The 22,263-nt window shown below is 43.1% G+C and overlaps 1 protein-coding gene across 2 annotated transcripts in view; it reads right to left on the bottom strand.

Moving 5' to 3' along the window:
- Positions 1-22,263, bottom strand: part of SAMHD1 (SAM and HD domain containing deoxynucleoside triphosphate triphosphohydrolase 1) — a 138,622-nt gene that overhangs the window by 69,470 nt on the left and 46,889 nt on the right. For both annotated transcript variants that reach the window (XM_073559372.1, XM_073559373.1), the window contains one exon: positions 11-126. In XM_073559372.1, coding sequence (XP_073415473.1) covers positions 11-126 — 116 coding nt within the window. The remainder of the gene's footprint in view (positions 1-10; positions 127-22,263) is intronic.

Raw genomic sequence — 22,263 nt, 5'->3', positions numbered from 1 at the left:
GGATATTTACCCAAATCATGGCATAGGCCTGCAATCTGGACACACAATATGTCTCGCTGATTGATTTGTAGATCTGGCTGTCTTTCATGTAAGGTCCTAACAAGACATCCAGCCAGGTGACCAACACTGTGTAGACAAAGGAACATTTACACTATTTCAGCGAGTTTATGTCACAGACAGACATGGCAAGTAAAGGCCCCGTCACACTAAGCGATGCACCAGCGATCCCGACAACGATATGACCCGGTCAGGTTCGCTGGTGCATCGCTAAGTGGTCATTAGTAAGCTGCCAAACAGGCAGATCTCACCAGCGACGTAGCAGCGGTCGGCGGTCGCTACTTACCTGTCAGACGAGGCGATGAAGACGTCCTCCCGCCCGTGTCCACGCGTCGCTCGTCTGCACAGCAGGAAGCCCAGCAGGAAGCTGATGACAAGAAACGATCCAGGACGTTCTCGCGCAATCAGCCGGTCGGAGGTAAGTATCACACATAGCGATATCACTAGCAATATCGCTGCTGCGTCATAAAATCGGTGACGCTTTAGCGATATCGCTAGCGATCTCGCTTAGTGTGACGGGGCCTTAAGCAGGAAAATGTTATCTGTATTAGGTTTGATTTAAAGCACGGTAATAAGGTCTGTTTGCTGGAATGGAAAAAGAAGGGTAGGACCATTCAGAAAGTATGTGTAAGCAGCCATGTCCAAAAGTTTTCAGAGTAGAAAATTTTGGTTTTCACAGTTTGTGGAGTCTGGTTTTAGAAAAATAATTTTGTAGGAAGTACATTGATTAGACTGCAGAGGACTGGGGGTAGAGTTAATTTGTGATGAACTCCCTTTTAGACTGTTTGGGATATTAGGAAGGTATCACTCCTTAAATACTTTTGTCTTTTTGGGCATAAAAGTATTTACATGGACCTCAGGATGAATTATTTTTTTGATGAGAAAAGGTGAGTGATCTGTGAGTCCTTTATCTTGCCAACAGTAAAGCACAGTGAGAACATTGATGCGTGGTGTTACTTATCCAATGGAGTGGACTCGCTCACAATTTTGCCTAAGAACACTGCTAAGAATTAACAATGGGATCTTAATATGCTCCAAAGGCAACTTATCCCAAAAATCAAGATCAATTTGGTGATGAACAATGTATTTCCAGCATGCCAATGTCACAAGGCAAATGTTATAACCAAGTGGTTTGGTGAACAAAACATTTAAAATTTTGGATCCATGGTCCGGAAACTCACCAGATCTCAATCGTCTTAAGAACCTGTGACAATCCTGAAAAAAAGGGTGAACAAACAAAAATGCATACATAGTGACAAACTCCAAGCACTGATTCAGGTAAGAATAGGTTGACAATCCATCAGTCATGATTTGGTCCAGAAGTGATATCGATATCCAGGATATCTGGACAAACTACAGAATTTAATGTATTTGTCTATAAATGTATAAAAACTTATGAAAGGTTATACGGTGAACAATAAAATTTGTGTCAGTCTCAACTTTTGGCCGTGGCTAATGTAAAAGTCGGCAGCAGAGTCCAACTAGGCTACAGTCTGAAAAAAAGCCAGTGAAGCCTTTAGGAACCGCCATGATGACTGCCATGGACAATTAATTTGCTGGCAGGGCTGAGGAGTCAGAGTCTGTGTCCATTTTGGTGAAGTCTGTATAAAATGGACTGACTCAGACTCCTAAAATATACGAAATTGGGTACAGTAGTACAATGCAGGATGTGCTGTAAATGTTTTCATTAGAATTTGGGAAAGTTATGTAATGTTCTATAAAGGTCTGTTCTATTCCTGATCTAAGGATCTTGGCTTTTCGTTGAGATTACTCTGTGCTGCATTTTATGTACAGTATATGCTCAGTAGTGACTAATGCTGTGGGGTAGGGAGTCGAAGTCAGGGAAATTGAGGAATCAGCGGATTGGCTTCTAACTCCTCAGTCCTGGGTGCTTGGAATTTTTTGTGTATGCTATACTGTATATAAACCCATCTGCAGCTAGATCAATTCTCATTGTAAGGAAATTACAAATAAATAACGGCCGCCCTCTCCATATTGTGCTGTACTGTCTAAAGATATTTATCAGAGTGTAAAGTATTACACGATAAATTACACTAAGGCTATGTGCACACGTTACGGAATTCCCGTGGAAAAACTAGCGATTTGCAAGCATCGCTTGGAGAACTGATTGACAGATTGGTCACACTCATCAAACAGTGTTTGACTAGTGTGACCAACTTTTTACTATTGAGGCTGCCTATGCAGCGTCAGTAGTAAAAAGATCTAATGTTAAAAATAATTAAAAAATAAAAAATTGTGTTTTTCTCACCTTCCGACGTCCCACGCAGCGTTCCCGATCATCGCGATGCTCCAGTTCGTAGTAATGCCTTGTGAGACCTTTGATGACGTAGCGGTCTCACGAGACCGCTACGTCATCACAGGTCCTTGCCGCAAGGCATTACTGGGAACGGGAGCTGGCGGGAGCATCGGTAAGACTGCGCGGGACAACGGAAGGTGAAAATAACCCAATTTTTTTTTTATTCTATTTTTTACAGGGATATGGTACCCACAGCATGGAGGAGAATCTCCTCTCCTCCACCCCCTGGGTACCATCTGCAAATGTTCGGTTTACTTTTCGCATGGTGGGCACATTTGGTTCATTTTGCAAGCCTGCGAGAGGGGAAAAAAAAACAAAAACAAACAAAACTGTACACGGATTACTTACGGATGCTTACATGGGAAAAATACGCCGCCACACCCTGACAACGGATGACATACGGATCGTTATTTAGGGACCATTTATGCAAATTACGGCCGTACAATACGGTCCGTATTTTTCTACGTTGTGTGTGACACCGGCCTAAAGGTTTACTGCCAGTTAATCTACCTTATCTGTACTTTTTTACCAAATGTTTCAATAAACTTTTGCTATTTTATGGCATAAGCTTCCCCTTTTTTTTCTTTTGGTTTAAATGGTTTAATTAAGATTTATTAACCCCTTTACCCCCCAAGGGTGGTTTGCACGTTAATGACCGGGCCAATTTTTACACTTATGACCACTGTCCCTTTATGAGGTAATAACTCTGGAACGCTTCCATGGATCCCTGTGATTCTGACATTGTTTTTCGTGACATATTGTACTTCATGTTAGTGGTAAAATTTCATTCATATAACTTGTGTTTATTTGTGAAAAAAAACTGAAATTTGGAGAAAATTTCGCAATTTTCCAACTTTGAATTTTTATGCCTTTAAATCACAGAGATATGGCACACAAAAAACAAAGTAAGGCTAGTTTCACACTAGCGTTTTTGAGCGCAGCGACGGCCTGCGCACGGCCGCTGCTAAGCCCCGCCCCCTGCCGCGCCGCTGCCGGAAGCTCCGCCTACCGGCGCATGACGCTGCATGCGCCCTGCGTCCCCTATCTTTATCACAGGGGGCGCAGGCCGTGCGCAGTATGCGTTTAGCGGCGCATGCGTCCTTTTGACGGTGCGCCGACCTGCGCCAAACGCAACCTGCTGCAGTTTGGTTGCGCCGGTGCACCGTCAAAAAGGCGCATGCACCGCCAAACGCATACTGCGCACGGCCTGCGCCCCAAGTGATAAAGATAGGGGACGCAGGGCGCATGCAGCGTCATGCGCCGGTAGGCGGAGCTACCGGCGGAGGCGCGGAAGGGGGTGGGGCTTAGCGGCGGCCGTGTGCAGTCCGTCGCTGCGCTCAAAAACGCTAGTGTGAAACTAGCCTAAGTAACATTTCCCACATGTCTACTTTACAGCAGCACAATTTTGGAACCAACTTTTTTTCTTTTTGTTAGGAAGTTATAAGGGTTAAAAGTTGACCAGCAATTTCTCATTTTTACACCACCATTTTATTTTTAGGGACCACATCACTTTGAGGGGTCTCTGATAGAAAATACCCAAGAAAATATCCAAAAAGTTACACCGTTCTAAAAACTGCACCCCTCAAGGTGCTCAAAACCACATTCAAAAATTTTATTAACCCTTCAGCTGTTTCACAGAAATTTTTTTAATGTTTTAACAAAAATTAACATTTAACTTTTATTCACAAAAAAAAAATCATTTTTTCCACAAACATGATCTTTTAGGCCCCAGTGTTTTTATTTTGCCAAGGGCAACAGGAGAAACTGGACTGCAAAAGTTATTGTGCAATTTGTCCTGAGTACGCCGATACCTGATATGTGGGGGGGGACCACTGTTTCTTTCAGCGCATGGCAGAGCTCTGAAGGGAAGGCGCGCCGTTTGACTTTTTCAATGCAAAATTGGCTAGAATTCAGATCGGACGCCATGACACGTTTGGAGAGCCCCTGATGTGCCTAAACAGTGGAAACCCCCCACAAGTGGCCCCATTTTGGGAACTAGACCCCCCCCCAAGGAACTTATCTAGATATGTGGTGAGAACTTTGAACTCACAAGGGTTTCACAAAAGTTTACAACATACAGCTGTACAATTAAAAAATCATATTTTCCAAAAAAAAAAAAAAAAAAATTGGGGGTGAAAAGATCTATTTTCCCAAGGTAACAGGACCCCAAAAGTTATTATGCAATTTGTCCTCAGTACGCTGATACCCCATAGGTGGGGGTAAACCACTATTTGGGCGCATGCCAGAGCTCGGAAGGGAAGCAGCGCCATTTGACTTTTATAGCTGGAATTGAGATCGGATGCAATGTCGCGTTTGGAAAGCCCCTGATGTGCCAAAACAGTGGAAACCCCCCACAAATGACACCATTTTGGAAAGTAGACCCCCCCAAGGAAATTATCTAGATGTGTGGTGAGCACTTTGAACCCCCAAGGGCTTCACAGAAGTTTATAACACCCGGGCGTGAAAATAAAAAAATAATTTTTCCACAAACATGATCTTTTAGTTCCCAATTTTTTTATTTTGCCAAGGGTAACAGGAGAAATTGGACCCCAAAAGTTGTCCAATTTGTCCTGAGTACGCCGATATCCCATATGTGGGAGAAAACTACTGTATGGGCACACGTCGGGGCTCGGTAGGGAAGTAGTGACGATTTGGAATGCAGACTTTGATGGAATGGTCTGCAGGTGTCATGTTGCCTTTGGAGAGCTCCTGATGTACCTAAACTGTGGAAACCCCCCCACGAATGACACAAAGGAACTTATCTACAGTTGTGGCCAAAAGTATTGAAACCCCTGCAATTCTGTCAGATAATACTCAGTTTCTTCCCGAAAATGATTGCAAACACAAATTCTTTGGTATTATCTTCATTTAAATTTGTCTTAAATGAAAAACACAAAAGAGAATGAAGCAAAAAGCAAAACATTGATCATTTCACACAAAACTCCAAAAATGGGCCAGACAAAAGTATTGGCACCCTCAGCCTAATACTTGGTCGCACAACCTTTAGCCAAAATAACTGCGACCAACAGCTTCCGGTAACCATCAATGAGTTTCTTACAATGCTCCGCTGGAATTTTAGACCATTCTTCTTTGGCAAACTGCTCCAGGTCCCTGATATTTGAAGGATGCCTTCTTCAAACTGCCATTTGTAGATCTCTCCACAGGTGTTCTATGGGATTCAGGTCTGGACTCATTGCTGGCCACCTTAGAAGTCTCCAGTGCTTTCTCTCAAACCATTTTCTAGTGCTTTTTGAAGTGTGCTTTGGGTCATTGTCCTGCTGGAAGACCCATGACCTCTGAGGGAGACCCAGCTTTCTCACACTGGGCCCTACATTATGCTGCAAAATTTGTTGGTAGTCTTCAGACTTCATAATGCCATGCACACGGTCAAGCAGTCCAGTGCCAGAGGCAGCAAAGCAACCCAAAAACATAAGGGAACCTCCACCATGTTAGACTGTAGGGGCCTTGCTCTTTTCTTTGAATGCCTCTTTTTTTCTCCTGTAAACTCTATGTTGATGCCTTTGCCCAAAAAGCTCTACTTTTGTCTCATCTGACCAGAGAACATTCTTCCAAAACATTTTATGATTTTTCAGGTAAGTTTTGGCAAACTCCAGCCTGGCTTTTTTATGTCTCGGGGTAAGAAGTGGGGGTCTTCCTGGGTCTCCTACCATACAGTCCCTTTTCATTCAGACGCCAACGGATAGTACGGGTTGACACTGTTGTACCCTCGGACTGCAGGGCAGCTTGAACTTGTTTGGATGTTAGTCGAGGTTCTTTATCCAACATCCGCACAATCTTGCATTGAAATCTCTTGGCAATTTTTCTTTTCCGACCACATCTAGGGAGGTTAGCCACAGTGCCATGGGCTTTAAACTTCTTGATGACACTGCGCACGGTAGACACAGGAACATTCAGGTCTTTGGAGATGGACTTGTAGCCTTGAGATTGCTCATGCTTCCTCACAATTTGGTTTCTCAAGTCCTCAGACAGTTCTTTGGTCTTCTTTCTTTTCTCCATGCTCAATGTGGTACACACAAGGACACAGGACAGAGGTTGAGTCAACTTTAATCCATGTCAACTGGCTGCAAGTGTGATTTAGTTATTGCCAACACCTGTTAGGTGCCACAGGTAAGTTACAGGTGCTGTTAATTACACAAATTAGAGACGCATCACATGATTTTTCGAACAGTGCCAATACTTTTGTCCAACCTCTTTTTTATGTTTGGTGTGGAATTATATCCAATTTGGCTTTAGGACAATTCTTTTTGTGTTTTTTCATTTAAGACAAATTAAATGAAGATAATACCAAAGAATTTGCGTTTGCAATCATTTTCAGGAAGAAACTGAGTATTATCTGACAGAATTGCAGGGGTGTCAATACTTTTGGCCACAACTGTAGATGTGTGGTGAGCACTTTGAACCCCCAAGTGCTTCACAGAAGTTTATAACGCCTGGGCATGAAAATAAAAATCATTTTTTTCCACAAAAATGATATTTTTGCCTTCAATTTTTTATTTTCCTAAGGGCAACAGGAGAAATAGGACCCCAAAAGTTGTTTTGCAATTTGTCCTGAGTAGGCTGATACTCCATATGTGGTGGTAAAACACTGTTTGGGCGCATGGCAAAGCTTGGAAGGGAAGGAGCACAGTTTGACTTTCAACGCAGAATTGGCTGGAATTGAGATCAGACGCCATGTTGCGTTTGTAAAGCCCCTAATGTGCCTAAACAGTGGAAACCCCCCAATTCTAACTCCAACCCTAACCCTAATCTCTGCCCTAGCCCTAACCCTAACGGGAAAATGGAAATAAATACTTATTTTATTATTTTTCCCTAACTAAGGGGGTGGTAAAGGGGGGTCTGATTTACTATTTATGGCGGGTTTTTACGTTTGGCAGCTGTCACACGCTAAAAAACGCTTCAGTGTAAAAATAGTTTTTGCAACACCACATTTTGAGAGTTTTCATTTTTCCATATTTTGACCCACCGAGTCACGTGAGGTCTTATTTTTTGTGGGACGAGTTTTTATTGGTACCAAAGTGACATTTTTTGATCGCTTTTTATTCGGAATTTTGGGAAGCAGAATGAACAAAAACCAGCATTTCATGAATTTCTTTTGGGGGGTGCGTTTACACCGTTCCACATCCGGTAAAATTGATAAAGCAGTTTTATTCTTCGGGTCAGTATGATTTCAGCAATACCTCATTTATGTTGTTTTTTTATGTTTTGGTGCTTTGGTTGAGTTACCTTTAATCCATGTCAACTGGCTGCAAGTGTGATTTAGTTATTGCCAACACCTGTTAGGTGCCACAGGTAAGTTACAGGTGCTGTTACTTACACAAATTAGAGAAGCATCACATGATTTTTCGAACAGTGCCAATACTTTTGTCCACCCTCTTTATGTTTGGTGTGGAATTATATCCAATTTGGCTTTAGGACAATTATTTTTGTGTTTTTTCATTTAAGACAAATTAAATGAAGATAATAATAACAAAGAATTTGTGTTTGCAATAATTTTCAGGAAGAAACTGAGTATTATCTGACAAAATTGCAGGGGTGTCAATACTTTTAGCCACAACTGTATACATATACACACACATATACATATATACACACACACACATACACAGCTCTGGCAAAAATTAAGAAACCACTGCCCAGTTTTATAAAAATCAGTATCTCTACATGTCTGACAGCCATTCCAGTGTCAGCTGAATTACAACCAGAGTACATCTCATTCTACTTGATGTGCTTCTGATTAGGTGATCACCTGAACCAAATCTTATTTAACGAAGTAAAGCATAAAAAACCCTGCTATGGTGTTCACAATCCTCTTGCAATAGCAGAAGCTGGATGGCAAAACAAGTGCTAGTAATATCCCAAATGTAATAGGAATGAAAAAATAACTTAACCATGCCAAAGGAGTTGAAAAGAAAAGTCTTGAGTGAGGAAAATTAGGGCTCAATTCTGGCTTTACTACCAGAGGGATACAGTAAACGTCATGCTGCCTCCATCCTTAAATTTTCTAAGACGGCAGTCCATTACAACAAGGTCAAGCAGCAGACATTGGGGACAACAAAGCTACAGAGTGGAAGAGGGCAAAAACGACTCTCCACTGACCGGGATGACCGTCATCTTATTCGAATGTCACTCAGCAACCACAGGATGACATCAAATAAACTACAAAAGGAATGGGAAATGGCAGCTGAGGTGAAGTGCACGGCAAGAACGGTTCGTAACAGGCTCCTAGAGGCAGGGCTCAAGTCATGTAAAGCTGGCAAAAGCCTTTCATCAATGACAAGCAAAGGAGAGCCAGGCTGAAGTTTGCCAAAGACCATAAGAATTGAACCATAGAGGACTGGTGTAAAGTAATCTTCTCTGATGAGTAATTTTCAGCTTTGCCCAACACCTGGTCGTCTAATGGTTAGACAGAGACCTGGAGGGACATACAAGCCATAGTGTCTTGCACCCACTGTGAAATTTGGTGGAGGATCGGTGATGATCTGGCGATGCTTCAGCAAGGCTGAAATTGGGGAGGTTAATCTTTGAGAAGGACGTATGAATCAAGCCACATACAAGGTCATCCTGGAAAAACAGTTGATTCCTTCCGCTAAGGCAATGTTCCCCAACTCTGAGGATTGTTTTTTTCCAGCAGGACAATGCGCCATGCCACACAGCTAGGTCAATCAATGTGTGGATGAAGGACGACCACATCAAATCCTTGTCATGGCCAGCACAATCTCCAGGCCGGAACCCCATTGAAAACCGCTGAAATGTAATCAAGAGGAAGATGGATACATACACAAGCCGTCACAGAACTGCTTACATTTTTGTATCAGGCGTGGCATAAGGTCACCCAAAAGAAGTGTGAAAGACTGGTGGAAAGCATGCCAAGACGCATGAAAGCTGTGATTAAAAGTCATGGTTATTCCACAAAATATTGATTTCTGAACTCTTCCTGAGTTAAAACATTGGTATTGTTGTTTCTAAGTGATTATGAACTTGATTTCTTAGCATTATTTGAGGTCTGCAACACTGCATTTTTTTTGTTCTTTTGACCATTTCTCATTTTCTGAAGATAAATACAAAATTTACTGCTTGGAAATTCGAAGACATATTGTCAGCAGTTTATAGAATAAAAGAGCAATTAACATTTTACTCAAAAATAAACCTATAAAGAGAAAAATCAGACAAACTGAAAATTTTGCAGTGGTCTCTTAATTTTTGCCAGAGCTGTATATATGTACAGTGTATGTACATGTACAAGAATAGGGATGAGGAGCCATGCATACAGTTGTGGCCAAAAGTATTGACACCCCTGCAATTCTGTCAGATAATACTCAGTTTCTTCCTGAAAATGATTGCAAACACAAATTCTTTGGTATTATCTTCATTTAATTTGTCTTAAATGAAAAAACACAAAAAGAATTGTCCTAAAGCCAAATTGGATTTAATTCCACACCAAACATAAAAAAGAGGGTGGACAAAAGTATTGGCACTGTTCGAACAATCATGTGATGCTTCCCTAATTTGTGTAATTAACAGCACTTGTAACTTACTTGTGGCACCTAACAGGTGTTGGCAATAACTAAATCACACTTGCAGCCAGTTGGCATGGATTAAAGTTGACTCAACCTCTGTCCTGTGTCCTTGTGTGTACCACATTGAGCATGGAGAAAAGAAAGAAGACCAAAGAACTGTCTGAGGACTTGAGAAACCAAATTGTGAGGAAGCATGAGCAATCTCAAGGCTACAAGTCCATCTCCAAAGACCTGAATGTTCCTGTGTCTACCGTGCGCAGTGTCATCAAGAAGTTTAAAAGCCCATGGCACTGTGACTAACCTCCCTAGATGTGGACGGAAAAGAAAAATTGACAAGAGATTTCAACGCAAGATTGTGCGGATGTTGGATAAAGAACCTCGACTAACATCCAAACAAGTTCAAGCTGCCCTGCAGTCCGAGGGTACAACAGTGTCAACCCGTACTATCCGTCGGCGTCTGAATGAAAAGGGACTGTATGGTAGGAGACCCAGAAAAACCCCACTTCTTACCCCGAGACACAAAAAAGCCAGGCTGGAGTTTGCCAAAACTTACCTGAAAAAGCCTAAAACGTTTTGGAAGAATGTTCTCTGGTCAGATGAGACAAAAGTAGAGCTTTTTGGGCAAAGGCATCAACACAGTTTACAGGAGAAAAAAAGAGGCATTCAAAGAAAAGAACACGGTCCCTACAGTCAAACATGGTGGAGGTTCCCTGATGTTTTGGGTTGCTTTGCTGCCTCTGGCACTGGACTGCTTGACCGTGTGCATGGCATTATGAAGTCAGAAGACTACCAACAAATTTTGCAGCATAATGTAGGGCCCAGTGTGAGAAAGCTGGGTCTCCCTCAGAGGTCATGGGTCTTCCAGCAGGACAATGACCCAAAATACACTTCAAAAAGCACTAGAAAATGCTTTGAGAGAAAGCACTGGAGACTTCTTAGGTGGCCAGCAATGAGTCCAGACCTGAATCCCATAGAACACCTGTGGAGAGATCTAAAAATGGCAGTTTGGAGAAGGCACCCTTCAAATATCAGGGACCTGGAGCAGTTTGCCAAAGAAGAATGGTCTAAAATTCCAGCAGAGTATTGTAAGAAACTCATTGATGGTTACCGTAAGCGGTTGGTCGCAGTTATTTTGGCTAAAGGTTGTGCAACCAAGTATTAGGCTGAGGGTGCCAGTACTTTTGTCTGGCCCATTTTTGGAGTTTTGTGTGAAATGATCAATGTTTTGCTTTTTGCTTCATTCTCTTTTGTGTTTTTTCATTTAAGACAAATTAAATGAAGATAATAATACCAAAGAATTTGTGTTTGCAATCATTTTCAGGAAGAAACTTAGTATTATCTGACAGAATTGCAGGGGTGTCAATACTTCTGGCTACAACTGTACAAGGATAGGGATGAGGAGATCTATAGATTATATAGATGACAGTGATTATATCTATGTATTCTATGTGTATATATCTATTCTAAGCTGTCACTCAGATTTAACTGTACGTGGCAGATGAATTGCCGGCTTTCAAAGGATCTAGAGGTATGGTTCCGCAGGAAATACCGTAGTTTTTTATTCCTCTGGGGGCACTCAACTTTATTAGCATGCACAAAGAGACACAAGTTAGCCCCCAAAACACATGAAAACGCAAACAAAAATGGAAACAAAGCATGCGCTTTTGCTGCAGCTTCTTTCCTGCCAAGAAATCAGATTTTGCTGCAGAAAAAAAAAAAGCAAAAACACCCAGTGTAAACATATCCTTATTGGGCAAACCTGGCATGTTCTCACTTGCAAAAACTAACCGAAAATTAGAGTGAAACTTTTTCCAAAAAAAAAAAAAAACAAAAAAAAAAAAAAAAAACGCCCCAAGAGAACCTGGGAAACATAATTACAGGTCAATGCAGTGTTTGGCTGGGTGAACACGATCCAGAAGTAGCAGCACTTTGGAAGCAGCACATGTTCACTACATCCAAAGTGCTGTGGTCTATTGAAAGCAGGTGAATCCGCTTGTGTTCACTGAACCATACGGATTCACCGCTTTCCATACATTCTATTGGTGAAATTTCTCTTGCGGAGACAAGCATCTCCACAACAGAAGTTGACATGCTGCAGTCAGGAGAGACATGCCACATGTTCGTCTCCACTGGTGATCCGCGGGCGTCTGAAAGCACAGTGGACATGGGCTTTCTCCACTATGCTGTAACATCTGGTCGGTGCTGGTTTGACCCTGCATAAATATGCAGCGTCAAACCAGCAGCAACTCCGGAATGTAGTACCCTTAAGCATATTCTCAGGATGAAAGCACAAGGGTTGCCGTATAACATATTATTGGTGGTACAACATCTCATGGCACCGAAATACCCAACACATCTGTGCTTGCCAAGGTAAAAGAAAGAAATGTATTTAGGACAACAAGTAACCAGAGAGATAGTGTCCAACACTGTCTGGCTACATTAGCGGATACTTATTCCCCAAATCCCCCATTTTCCAAGCCATAATGTATTGATCAGAAACCACTTAAGAATTACATTGCTTCCCAAAAAGGAACTATGCCCATTTCATAAAACAGTACTTAAAAAAGTTAACTACTGTAGATGGCAAGTGCAACACATGAACAAAAGTGAAAAAGAAATACACAAACACAAAATAAACTGACATCACTATACCTGGTGGCATACTGCTAATAATGGGATCCCACCCAGCTGTTATGAGACTCACAAGTTGAAGGGGGACCAGTGCCTCCCCCCCACCATCACCAGAATCACATTTTCAAACTATCTGCATCCCAAATGCAGATATAGTGGACAAGAATGATGCAACAGGCAGCAGTCTGCTCCCTCCAGCATTCTCCCTATGTGTTCGAGTACTGACTGCTAGGTACCCACATCGCCTCATTGGAGTCAGGCTGTGCAGTACTGACAACACTTCATTGTTGTGGAGAAAGGGTATTTCCTCTTCATGATCAGTTTCCATGCGGAAGCATACAAGAGCATAGGCCTACGCCACACTATGCAATCTTTTAGCCATATTTCAGGTATAGAAATACGATAATATCAGGAGTGAAGTCCTCTTCTAAAAATCTAAGTGGGCAAATGTGTACCAGACAAAGGATCCAAGTCATCATTAATTTTCAAGTCAGAAAAATGGCATAAAATACTTTAAAAAAATTATGCAACTTTTTGCTTTCTCACACCAGTTTTGGGCAGCGCAACCAACATCGACTGAGTCGGGGGTGGCTATGCCTGCCAATCAAATTCATCAATAGTGGGGATGTTATTTACACCAGAAAAAAGAATTAGTCTTACCGGTAATTCAGTTTCTAGGAACCTTCCACGACAGCCATATCGGAGGATGTCTCCCCGCCCTAATGGGGGACAGGAAATGCAGAAGAGGTTAAATAACCCTCCCCTTCCTGCTATATCCAGTGTTTTTTCTGGACACACTAGCATGTATAGTTACCACCAAGGTGTAGGAATTATCCAATAAGAGTATCAGATAGGGAGGGAAATTAGTGCGGTTGTGGAAGGTTCCTAGAAACCGAATTACCGGTAAGACACATTCTATTTTCTCTAGTCAACTTCCACGACAGCCATATCGGAGAAATACCAACAACTAATTTCTTAGGCAGGGACAACAGCCTGCAGAACATATCTGCCAAACGTTAAATCCCTGTTGAAATTTAGTGTATAGTGTCTGGTGAATGTATGTACACACGACCAGGTGGCGGCTCTGCATATCTGCTCAAAAGATGCATTCCCTCTTCCTGCCCATGATGTTGATACTGACGAGTGGGCTTTCAGAGATGTAGGAGGAGGAACGTTCTGTGACGAGTAGGTGAGGCTGATGACTTTCCTGATGCAATTCGTGATTGTAATTTTTGCCGCCTTTTTGCCTTTATTCCGACCGGAAATTTGAATAAATAAAATCTGGTCAATCCTCCAACTCTCCGTCTGCTGGAGGTAGAAGAGAACTACTCTACAGACGTCGAGGGTGTGAAAGGCTTCTTCTTTCGTGTTGGAGGGGTTTGTACAGAAGGAAGGTAATACAATGTCCTGGAACCTACAGTTGTGGCCAAAAGTATTGACACCCCTGCAATTCTGTCAGATAATACTCAGTTTCTTCCTGAAAATGATTGCAAACACAAATTCTTTGGTATCTTCATTTAATTTGTCTTAAATGAAAAAACACAAAGAATTGTCCTAAAGCCAAATTGGATATAATTCCACTCCAAACATAAAAAAGAGGGTGGACAAAAGTATTGGCACTGTTCGAAAAATCATGTGATGCTTCTCTAATTTGTGTAATTAACAGCACCTGTAACTTACCTGTGGCACCTAACAGGTGTTGGCAATAACTAAATCACACTTGCAGCCAGTTGACATGGATTAAAGTTATTATTATTTATTTATATAGCATCATTAATTCCATGGTGCTGTACATGAGAAGGGGGGGTTACAAACAAAATTATAGATATCGTTAACAGTAAACAAACTTACAATCACAGACTGGTACAGAGGGGAGAGGACCCTGTCCTTGCAGACTTACATTCTACAGGATAATGGGGAAGAGACAGAAGGTCGGGGGTGCAGCAGCTCTGGTGGTGATGAGGCGGCAGAATGGTTATTGCAGGTGGTAAGCTTTCCTGAAAAGATAGGTTTTCAGGTTTCGTTTGAAGGATCCGAGTGTGGTGGATAAATCGGACGTGTTGAGGCATGGAATTCCAGAGGATGGGGGATATTCGGGAGAAATCTTGAAGGCGGTTGTGTGAGGAACGAATAAGTGTGGAGGAGAGTAGGAGGTCTTGGGAGGATCGAAGATTACATGAGGGAAGATATTGGTAGATTAGTTCAGATATATAGGGAGGGGATAGGTTGTGGATGGCTTTGTAGGTCAGTGTTAGTAGTTTGAACTGGATTCATTGGGGAATTGGGAGCCAATGGAGGGATTTGCAGAGGGGGAGACAGGGGAGTAGCGAGGAGAGAGGTGGATTAGTCGGGCAACAAAGTTGAGGACAAACTGGAGTGGCGCAAGAGAGTTAGCAGGGAGGCCACAGAGGAGAGTGTTGCAGTAGTCAAGGTGGGAGATGATGAGGGCATGTACAAGAGTTTTAGCAGATTGAGGGCTGAGGAAGGGACGGATTCAGGAAATATTTTTGAGTTGGAGGCGACAGGAGGTGGCAAGAGTTTGGACGTGTGGTTTGAAGGACAGGGCAGAGTCAAGAGTTACTCCGAGACAGCGGATTTCATGTGCAGGAGAGAGCGTGATGTCGTTTACCATAATAGATAGATCGGGTAGGGAAAATACGTGAGTTGGAGGAAAGATAATGAGTTCAGTTTTGTCTACATTGAGTTTTAGGAAGTGAGAGGTGAAAAAGGAGGATATGGCTGATAGACACTCCGGGATTCTGGACAGCAGAGATGTGACATCTGGGCCAGAGAGGTAGATCTGAGTGTCATCCGCATATAGGTGGTACTGGAAGCCATGGGATTTTATGAGGTTTCCTAGGCCAAGGGTATAGATGGAAAAAAGTAGGGGCTCCAGGACAGAGCCTTGGGGGATTCTAACAGAGAGAGAGAGGGCGGGATGAGGAGGTAGTGTGGGATTGGGAAACGCTGAATGTGCGGTCAGAAAGGTATGAGGCAATCCAGGACAGGGAAAGGTCTTTGATGCCAAGGGAAGAAAGAATCTGTAGCAGTAGGCAGTGGTTGACTGTGTCGAAGGCAGAGGACAGGTCGAGAAGGAGGAAGATGGAGAACTGTATGTTAGCTTTGACTGTGAGTAAGTCATTAGTATTTTTGGTCAGGGAAGTTTCAGTGGAGTATTGGGGGCTGAAGCCAGATTGGAGGATGTTAAGGAGGGAGTTAGATGAGAGGTGGGAGGAAAGTTGAGCATGGAAATGCTGTTCAAGGAGTTTGGAAGCAAACGGGAGAATTGATATGGGGCGATAGCTGAGCACAGCAGTTGAGTCAAGGTTTATTTTTTTTGAGGATGGGTGTAATGGTGGCATGTTTGAAGGCAGAGGGGAAGGTACCAGAAGATAACGATAGGTTGAAGAGATGGGTTAGGGCTGGGATGAGCGTGTTAGTGAGGTTGGGGAGCAGGTGGGAAGGGATGGGGTCAAGTGCACAGGTGGTGAGGAGTGGTTTGGAAAGGAGATGAGTAAGCTCACCTTCAGTGATGTTGGAGAGGGAGGTTATTAGGGAAGAGCAGAGGTCTGGTATGTGGAGTGTGCAGTAGGCAGGAATTGTGTACATGTCCTGTTCTTACGCGTACCACTGCATGACGTTTACATCCTTCATGGAGCACAAGTTCACAAGTGCTCATTAAGTCTTATAGCATTAAGGGACTAAAATTACAGACCTGCACTAGAGTTGGTGGTCGATTCACAGGACCAGCGAGCTCCTCTGACCTTCCAACACCTCCGGCTCCTCTCTTGTTTAGACAACCTGTCAGAAAGTGATCACTGCAGCATGACGCAGGTGACGTCACGACCAGCTGGCCACTTAACAGAAGAGTCCCGATGCCCTTAGAAAAGAGGTGATTCTCTGAGCTCCCGTCCAGTTGTCAGAAACTACTGTTGCACCAAATCTAGTCCATCACCCAGTGTACATAGACCAGAGGTGTGTCTTGGTGATGCATTTCAGCGGTCAATCCTAACTGACCTACTAGTCATCAACTATCCTGTTAACACGGAATACCACCTCACAAACGGGATACACCTTTATGTTCTCAATTAAATTAGCTTTACTTACATAAAAGTTGGCATTCACATTGCCAGTGTAACATGGTGCCTTTATGGAAAATATTTTAATTATCACTCCTGCCATGGGCTGCACTTTGTTCATGTGTAGTTAAACTTTAGGTAATAAGTGGGCCCATTGGATAAAGCTGCAGTTATTTCATTTTTAACTTTTCCTCTTGGGCATTTTACATGACCTGAGAAGTGTACAATATTCCCTTTCAATGGTCATGTATCTTCAAAAAGCTCCAAGTCGTAGCAAACAAAGGGAGATTTCTTACATTTCACAATACACAAATGTATTGCAAAAGGTCATTTGATTAATGTGAATAAACAAGAATACAAATAATAAATTACTCATCTCGTCTGCTGACCCAACGTAAAACCTAAATGCCCAATTAAGCTTTCACAAAATGCCGCTTTGTAAAAACCAGATACCTCACATATTGCCAAAAATCAAAGGCAGACGTACTAGGAGAGGAACTCTAGAAACACACTGCCTCTGCCGGAGATTTGATAGGTGATTAGGTCATATCCTGTAGCTTACAGGAAGTCAGAGACTGACTTCCTGTGTACGCACTAGAGCAAGTGCTTGATTGGTGTTCCGACTAAAATCACATAATACAGTTGTCCAAAAAGAAAGACTCAAAATGTATGGATGAAACACATGACATTATATATGTGCAAATAAAAATCTCTGTAGCGCTGCAGTAATTCTGTGGTATCAGGGCTGACGCATGAATGAACTTTGGGAACCCGTTGACCGGTTGTCCTTCACTAAGCCACTTTTGGTAGGTGCTGCACACTTAGAAACCTTGGTCCTTGTCAAAGTTGCTCAATTCTTGCACTCGGTTTTTGTGACTCCAACATATAATTTTAAAGAACGGACTGTTACATAATATATGCATCCCCTGGACACCGATATTTTTTTCTGAAGTATATGGGTTCTTTATATTGTATTTGTCACTGGTGGCCAATTTAATTTTTAGGGCTCTAATAAAAGCAGAGAAAAAGAGATCACCAATAAGACGATTCCTCTGATAGGGTTGGCCTCAAGATGGAATTTTCTTAAATCAACACGTCCAGCCATAATTCCAAAGATTATATGCAAATCACTAGGTAAAGATAATTATCTGCAGTTAATATTCCTCTGCTCTTGCTACTCTCTATCAGGTCAGAATGTGATCTGTATGTCCATCTCAGCTACAGTGTCTAGGTAGTCAGAGACACCCCCCTGTCACATCATTGGTTCACACTTTAGCTCTCGCTCCTCCCCCTGCCTTTTCTGGTTGGTGTATAAGACAAGTTTATTATAGCAAGGAGAGACATGAAGGACAGAATCAAGGGGAGACATATCATTGGTGCCACCGGTGCAAGCTGCACAAGGCCCAAGAGATAAAGGGGCCCATTTCTGTCTCCAAAGAAGGTGCAATTGTTCATTATTATGACCCTTTGGACTATAAAGTGCCCATACATTGTTCGTGCCGAGGGACCCTCTTCTGTCTGTGGGCAGAATAATAGTATAGTACAAACAGATTATATTTTTTTTTTTAGGTCTGGGCAACGATTATGTGGAAATCTATCATAATCCTAGACATGATACTAAACAGCCACAACTACTTTTGCTAAAAACCCAAAATCAATGATTAGCGACACAGATATTGAGAAATTTGATCTCAAGATGTTTAGTGACATGCTTACCTCGTGTTTGCCAAGGCACTCCATAGGCGTGGGAACATTGTGTGTGTATATGTGTGTGTGTGTATATATGTATACAGTTGTGGCCAAAAGTATTGACACCCCTGCAATTTTGTCAGATAATACTCAGTTTCTTCCTGAAAATGATTGCAAACAAATTCTTTGGTATTATCTTCATTTAATTTGTCTTAAATGAAAAAACACAAAAAGAATTGTCCTAAAGCCAAATTGGATATAATTCCACACCAAACAAAAAAAAGAGGGTGGACAAAAGTATTGGCACTGTTCGAAAAATCATGTGATGCGTCTCTAATTTGTGTAATTAACAGCACCTGTAACTTACCTGTGGCACCTAACAGGTGTTGGCAATAACTAAATCACACTTGCAGCCAGTTGACATGGATTAAAGTTGACTCAACCTCTGTCCTGTGTCCTTGTGTGTACCACATTGAGCATGGAGTAAAGAAAGAAGACCAAAGAACTGTGAGGACTTGAGAAACCAAATTGTGAGGAAGCATGAGCAATCTCAAGGCTACAAGTCCATCTCCAAAGACCTGAATGTTCCTGTGTCTACCGTGCGCAGTGTCATCAAGAAATTTAAAGCCCATGGCACTGTGGCTAACCTCCCTAGATGTGGTCGGTAAAGAAAAATTGACAAGAGATTTCAACACAAGATTGTGCGGATGTTGGATAAAGAACCTCGACTAACATCCAAACAAGATCAAGCTGCCCTGCAGTCCTAGGGTACAACAGTGTCAACCCGTGCTATCCGTCGGCGTCTGAATGAAAAGGGACTGTATGGTAGGAGACCCAGAAAGACCCCACTTCTTACCCCGAGACATAAAAAAGCCAGGCTGGAGTTAGCCAAAACTTACCTGAAAAAGCCTAAAACGTTTTGGAAGAATGTTCTCTGGTCAGATGAGACAAAAGGTAGAGCTTTTTGGGCAAAGGCATCAACATAGAGTTTACAGGAGAAAACAAGAGGCATTCAAAGAAGAGAACACAGTCCCTACAGTCAAACATGGCGGAGGTTCCCTGATGTTTTTTGGGTTGCTTTGCTGCCTCTGGCACTGGACTGCTTGACCGTGTGTATGGCATTATGAAGTCTGAAGACTACCAACAAATTTTGCAGCATAATGTAGGGCCCAGTGTGAGAAAGCTGGGTCTCCCAGCAGGACAATGACCCAAAACACACTTCAAAAAGCACTAGAAAATGGTTTGAGAGAAAGCACTGGAGACTTCTAAGGTGGCCAGCAATGAGTCCAGACCTGAATCCTATAAAACACCTGTGGAGAGATCTAAAAATGGCAGTTTGGAGAAGGCACCCTTCAAATATCAGGGACCTGGGCAGTTTGCCAAAGAAGAATGGTCTAAAATTCCAGCAGAACATTGTAAGAAACTTATTGATGGTTACTGGAAGCGGTTGGTCGCAGTTATTTTGGCTAAAGGTTGTTCAACCAAGTATTAGGCTGAGGCTGCCAATACTTTTGTCTGGCCCATTTTTGGAGTTTTGTGTGAAATGATCAATGTTTTGCTTTTTGCTTCATTCTCTTGTGTTTTTTCATGTAAGACAAATTAAATGAAGATAATAATACCAAAGAATTTGTGTTTGCAATCATTTTCAGGAAGAAACTGAGTATTATCTGACAGAATTGCAGGGGTGTCAATACTTTTGGCCACAACTGAATGAAAAAGTTTGAGACTACCTTAGGCATAAAGGAGAGATTTAACCTTAGGAAGATGCTATCTTCCGTGATGGTCAAGTATGGCTCCTGTATTGAAAGGGCCTGTAATTCTCCTATGCGCCTTGCGGTAGTAATTGCTACCAAAAACACAGTTTTTAGTGTTAAGCTTTCCAGAGCCTTGGAAGACAGTGGCTCAATGGTTCCCTGGTCAAGCCTTCGAGAACTAGGCTCAAGTCCCACGGAGAAACTGACTACGGAGTCTGGGACGGATTCTAGTTGCTGAGGTTATGAATCGCTTGATCCAGCGATGGCTTGCCAGATCTTGATTGTAAAATGAACTAAGAGCTGAAACCTGTACCTTTAGTGTACTAGGAGTGAGCCCTAGAACTAAGACGTCTTGAAGAAATTCTAAGATCTGTGTGATATTAGGATGGAAGGGGTCCAGGGCACTTAGGGAACACCAAGATGAGAACATCTTCCAAATCTTCCCGTAAATGGCGTTAGTCATGCTCAGCCTAGAATGGCCGGTGGCCCTGTAGAGTTTGGATCACTTCCTCGGAAAAGCCTTAAGCCATTAGAATTCCGGCTTCAGTAGCCAGGTCGCAAGGTTCATTCTGTGCGGGTCTGGGTGCAGTAGAGGGTCTTAGTGAAGGAGACTGGCCCTCTAGGGGCAGAAGTATTGGGCCTTCCTGAGCCATGTTCCGTAGGGCTCCGTACCAGCTTTTCCCTGGCCACAAGGGAACCAATAGGATTGTAGTGACTTGTTCTGCCCGTACCTTCTGCCGTGTTCTCGCTACCGTGGGAATCGGAGGGAAGGTGTAAGCCAGATTGAACTGCCACGGATGGGAGAAGGCATCTACTCCCCACGGTCCGTTGGTGGGACTGAGGGAAAAAAGTTTCTACCGCTGGCAAAAAGGGTCCACATCAGGATTTCCCCACCTTGACACCAAAGGCAAAAAATACTGTTTGGTCTTGGCTCCATTCCCCAGAATTAACATCCTTCCTGCTGAGGAAGTTCGCCTGCTGATATGGACAACAGACGTTTCTCTGCCCAAGAAAAATTTCTTGCAGCTACCAATTTTTTGGTTGAAGAATTTCGTGCCTCCTTGATGTCGGATGTAGGACATTGTAGTCGCATTGTCTGGGCAGACACGTACATGATGATTTGGACAAGGGTTGATGCTGCTTTCAACGCTTCCTCCACAGTTTTCAGTTCTCTCACATTTGAGGAGCTGGCTCTGACTTCTGGGGACCACACTCCCCTGGAAGTGGGATTTCTCCACTATAGCACCCCAGACTCTGACTGGCGTCTGTGGTGACAATTTCCAGGGAGAGCTGATCCCAGCTGATGCCCCGCTGGAGGTTCTGGTAGTCCAACCACCATAGGAGAAACGCCTTCACATGACCAGGAAGAGGGGTTCTCTTGGTCAGAGTATTCCGATACTTCTTCGAACACCGGAGTACATAGGACCGAAGGAACCGATTAAGGGCTTGAGCCCAGGAAATAGTTTGGACGCACGCTGTAAGCAAACCAAGAATGGACATTGAGTCTCAGGGTTGGTGCTCTCTGGTCTCCCTGGAGGACCTCCGAACAAGGTCGAGTTGTCATTCCCTGGGTAAGAAAGATGTTCGCCTTCCTGAGTCCAAGAGTATCCCCAAGAACTTCTTCCCTGACGAAGGAAGGTGGTCTGATTTCTCCAGGTTGGGGATCCAACCCAAGGACTGTAAAATCTCCAGGGACTTTCCTACGTCCTGGTTCAGGCGAGACATGGATGGAGCCCTTATTAGAAGGTCTTCTAGGTATGGGACAATGCAAATCCCCTGCTGGCAAATGATGATCATTGCCTCTGCCATTATCTTGGTAAACACTCGAGGGGCTGATGACACCCCAAACGGCAGGACATTGAACTGGTAGTGGTTGACCCGGGGACACTGGAAAACCGCAAACCTGAGGAATTCCGTGTGGTCTGGATGAATCGGGACATGATAGTAAGCGTCCCTCAGGTCTATTGTGGCCAACACCCAATTTGTCCTTTGAGGGGGATTGCCGACTTAACCGACTCCATCCTGAATCATCTGTACTTTACCACTTGGTTCAAGGGTTTTAAGTTTATTATAACCCTGCTTTCCTGAGGGTGTTACAATTATGAAGAGGCGAGAGTAGTGGCCTCTGCCCATCTCCTGTCGATTTGCCTGCTGGTCTCCCACTCTGGTCCCGAACCTGCTCCAAGCTGCCCAGTAAT

Source organism: Dendrobates tinctorius, unplaced genomic scaffold (genome assembly GCF_039654945.1).
Source record: "Dendrobates tinctorius isolate UK_male_01 unplaced genomic scaffold, ASM3965494v1 ptg000270l, whole genome shotgun sequence".
NCBI classification, from domain to species: domain Eukaryota; kingdom Metazoa; phylum Chordata; class Amphibia; order Anura; family Dendrobatidae; genus Dendrobates; species Dendrobates tinctorius.
This window is presented reverse-complemented; position numbering and strand designations above follow the sequence as displayed.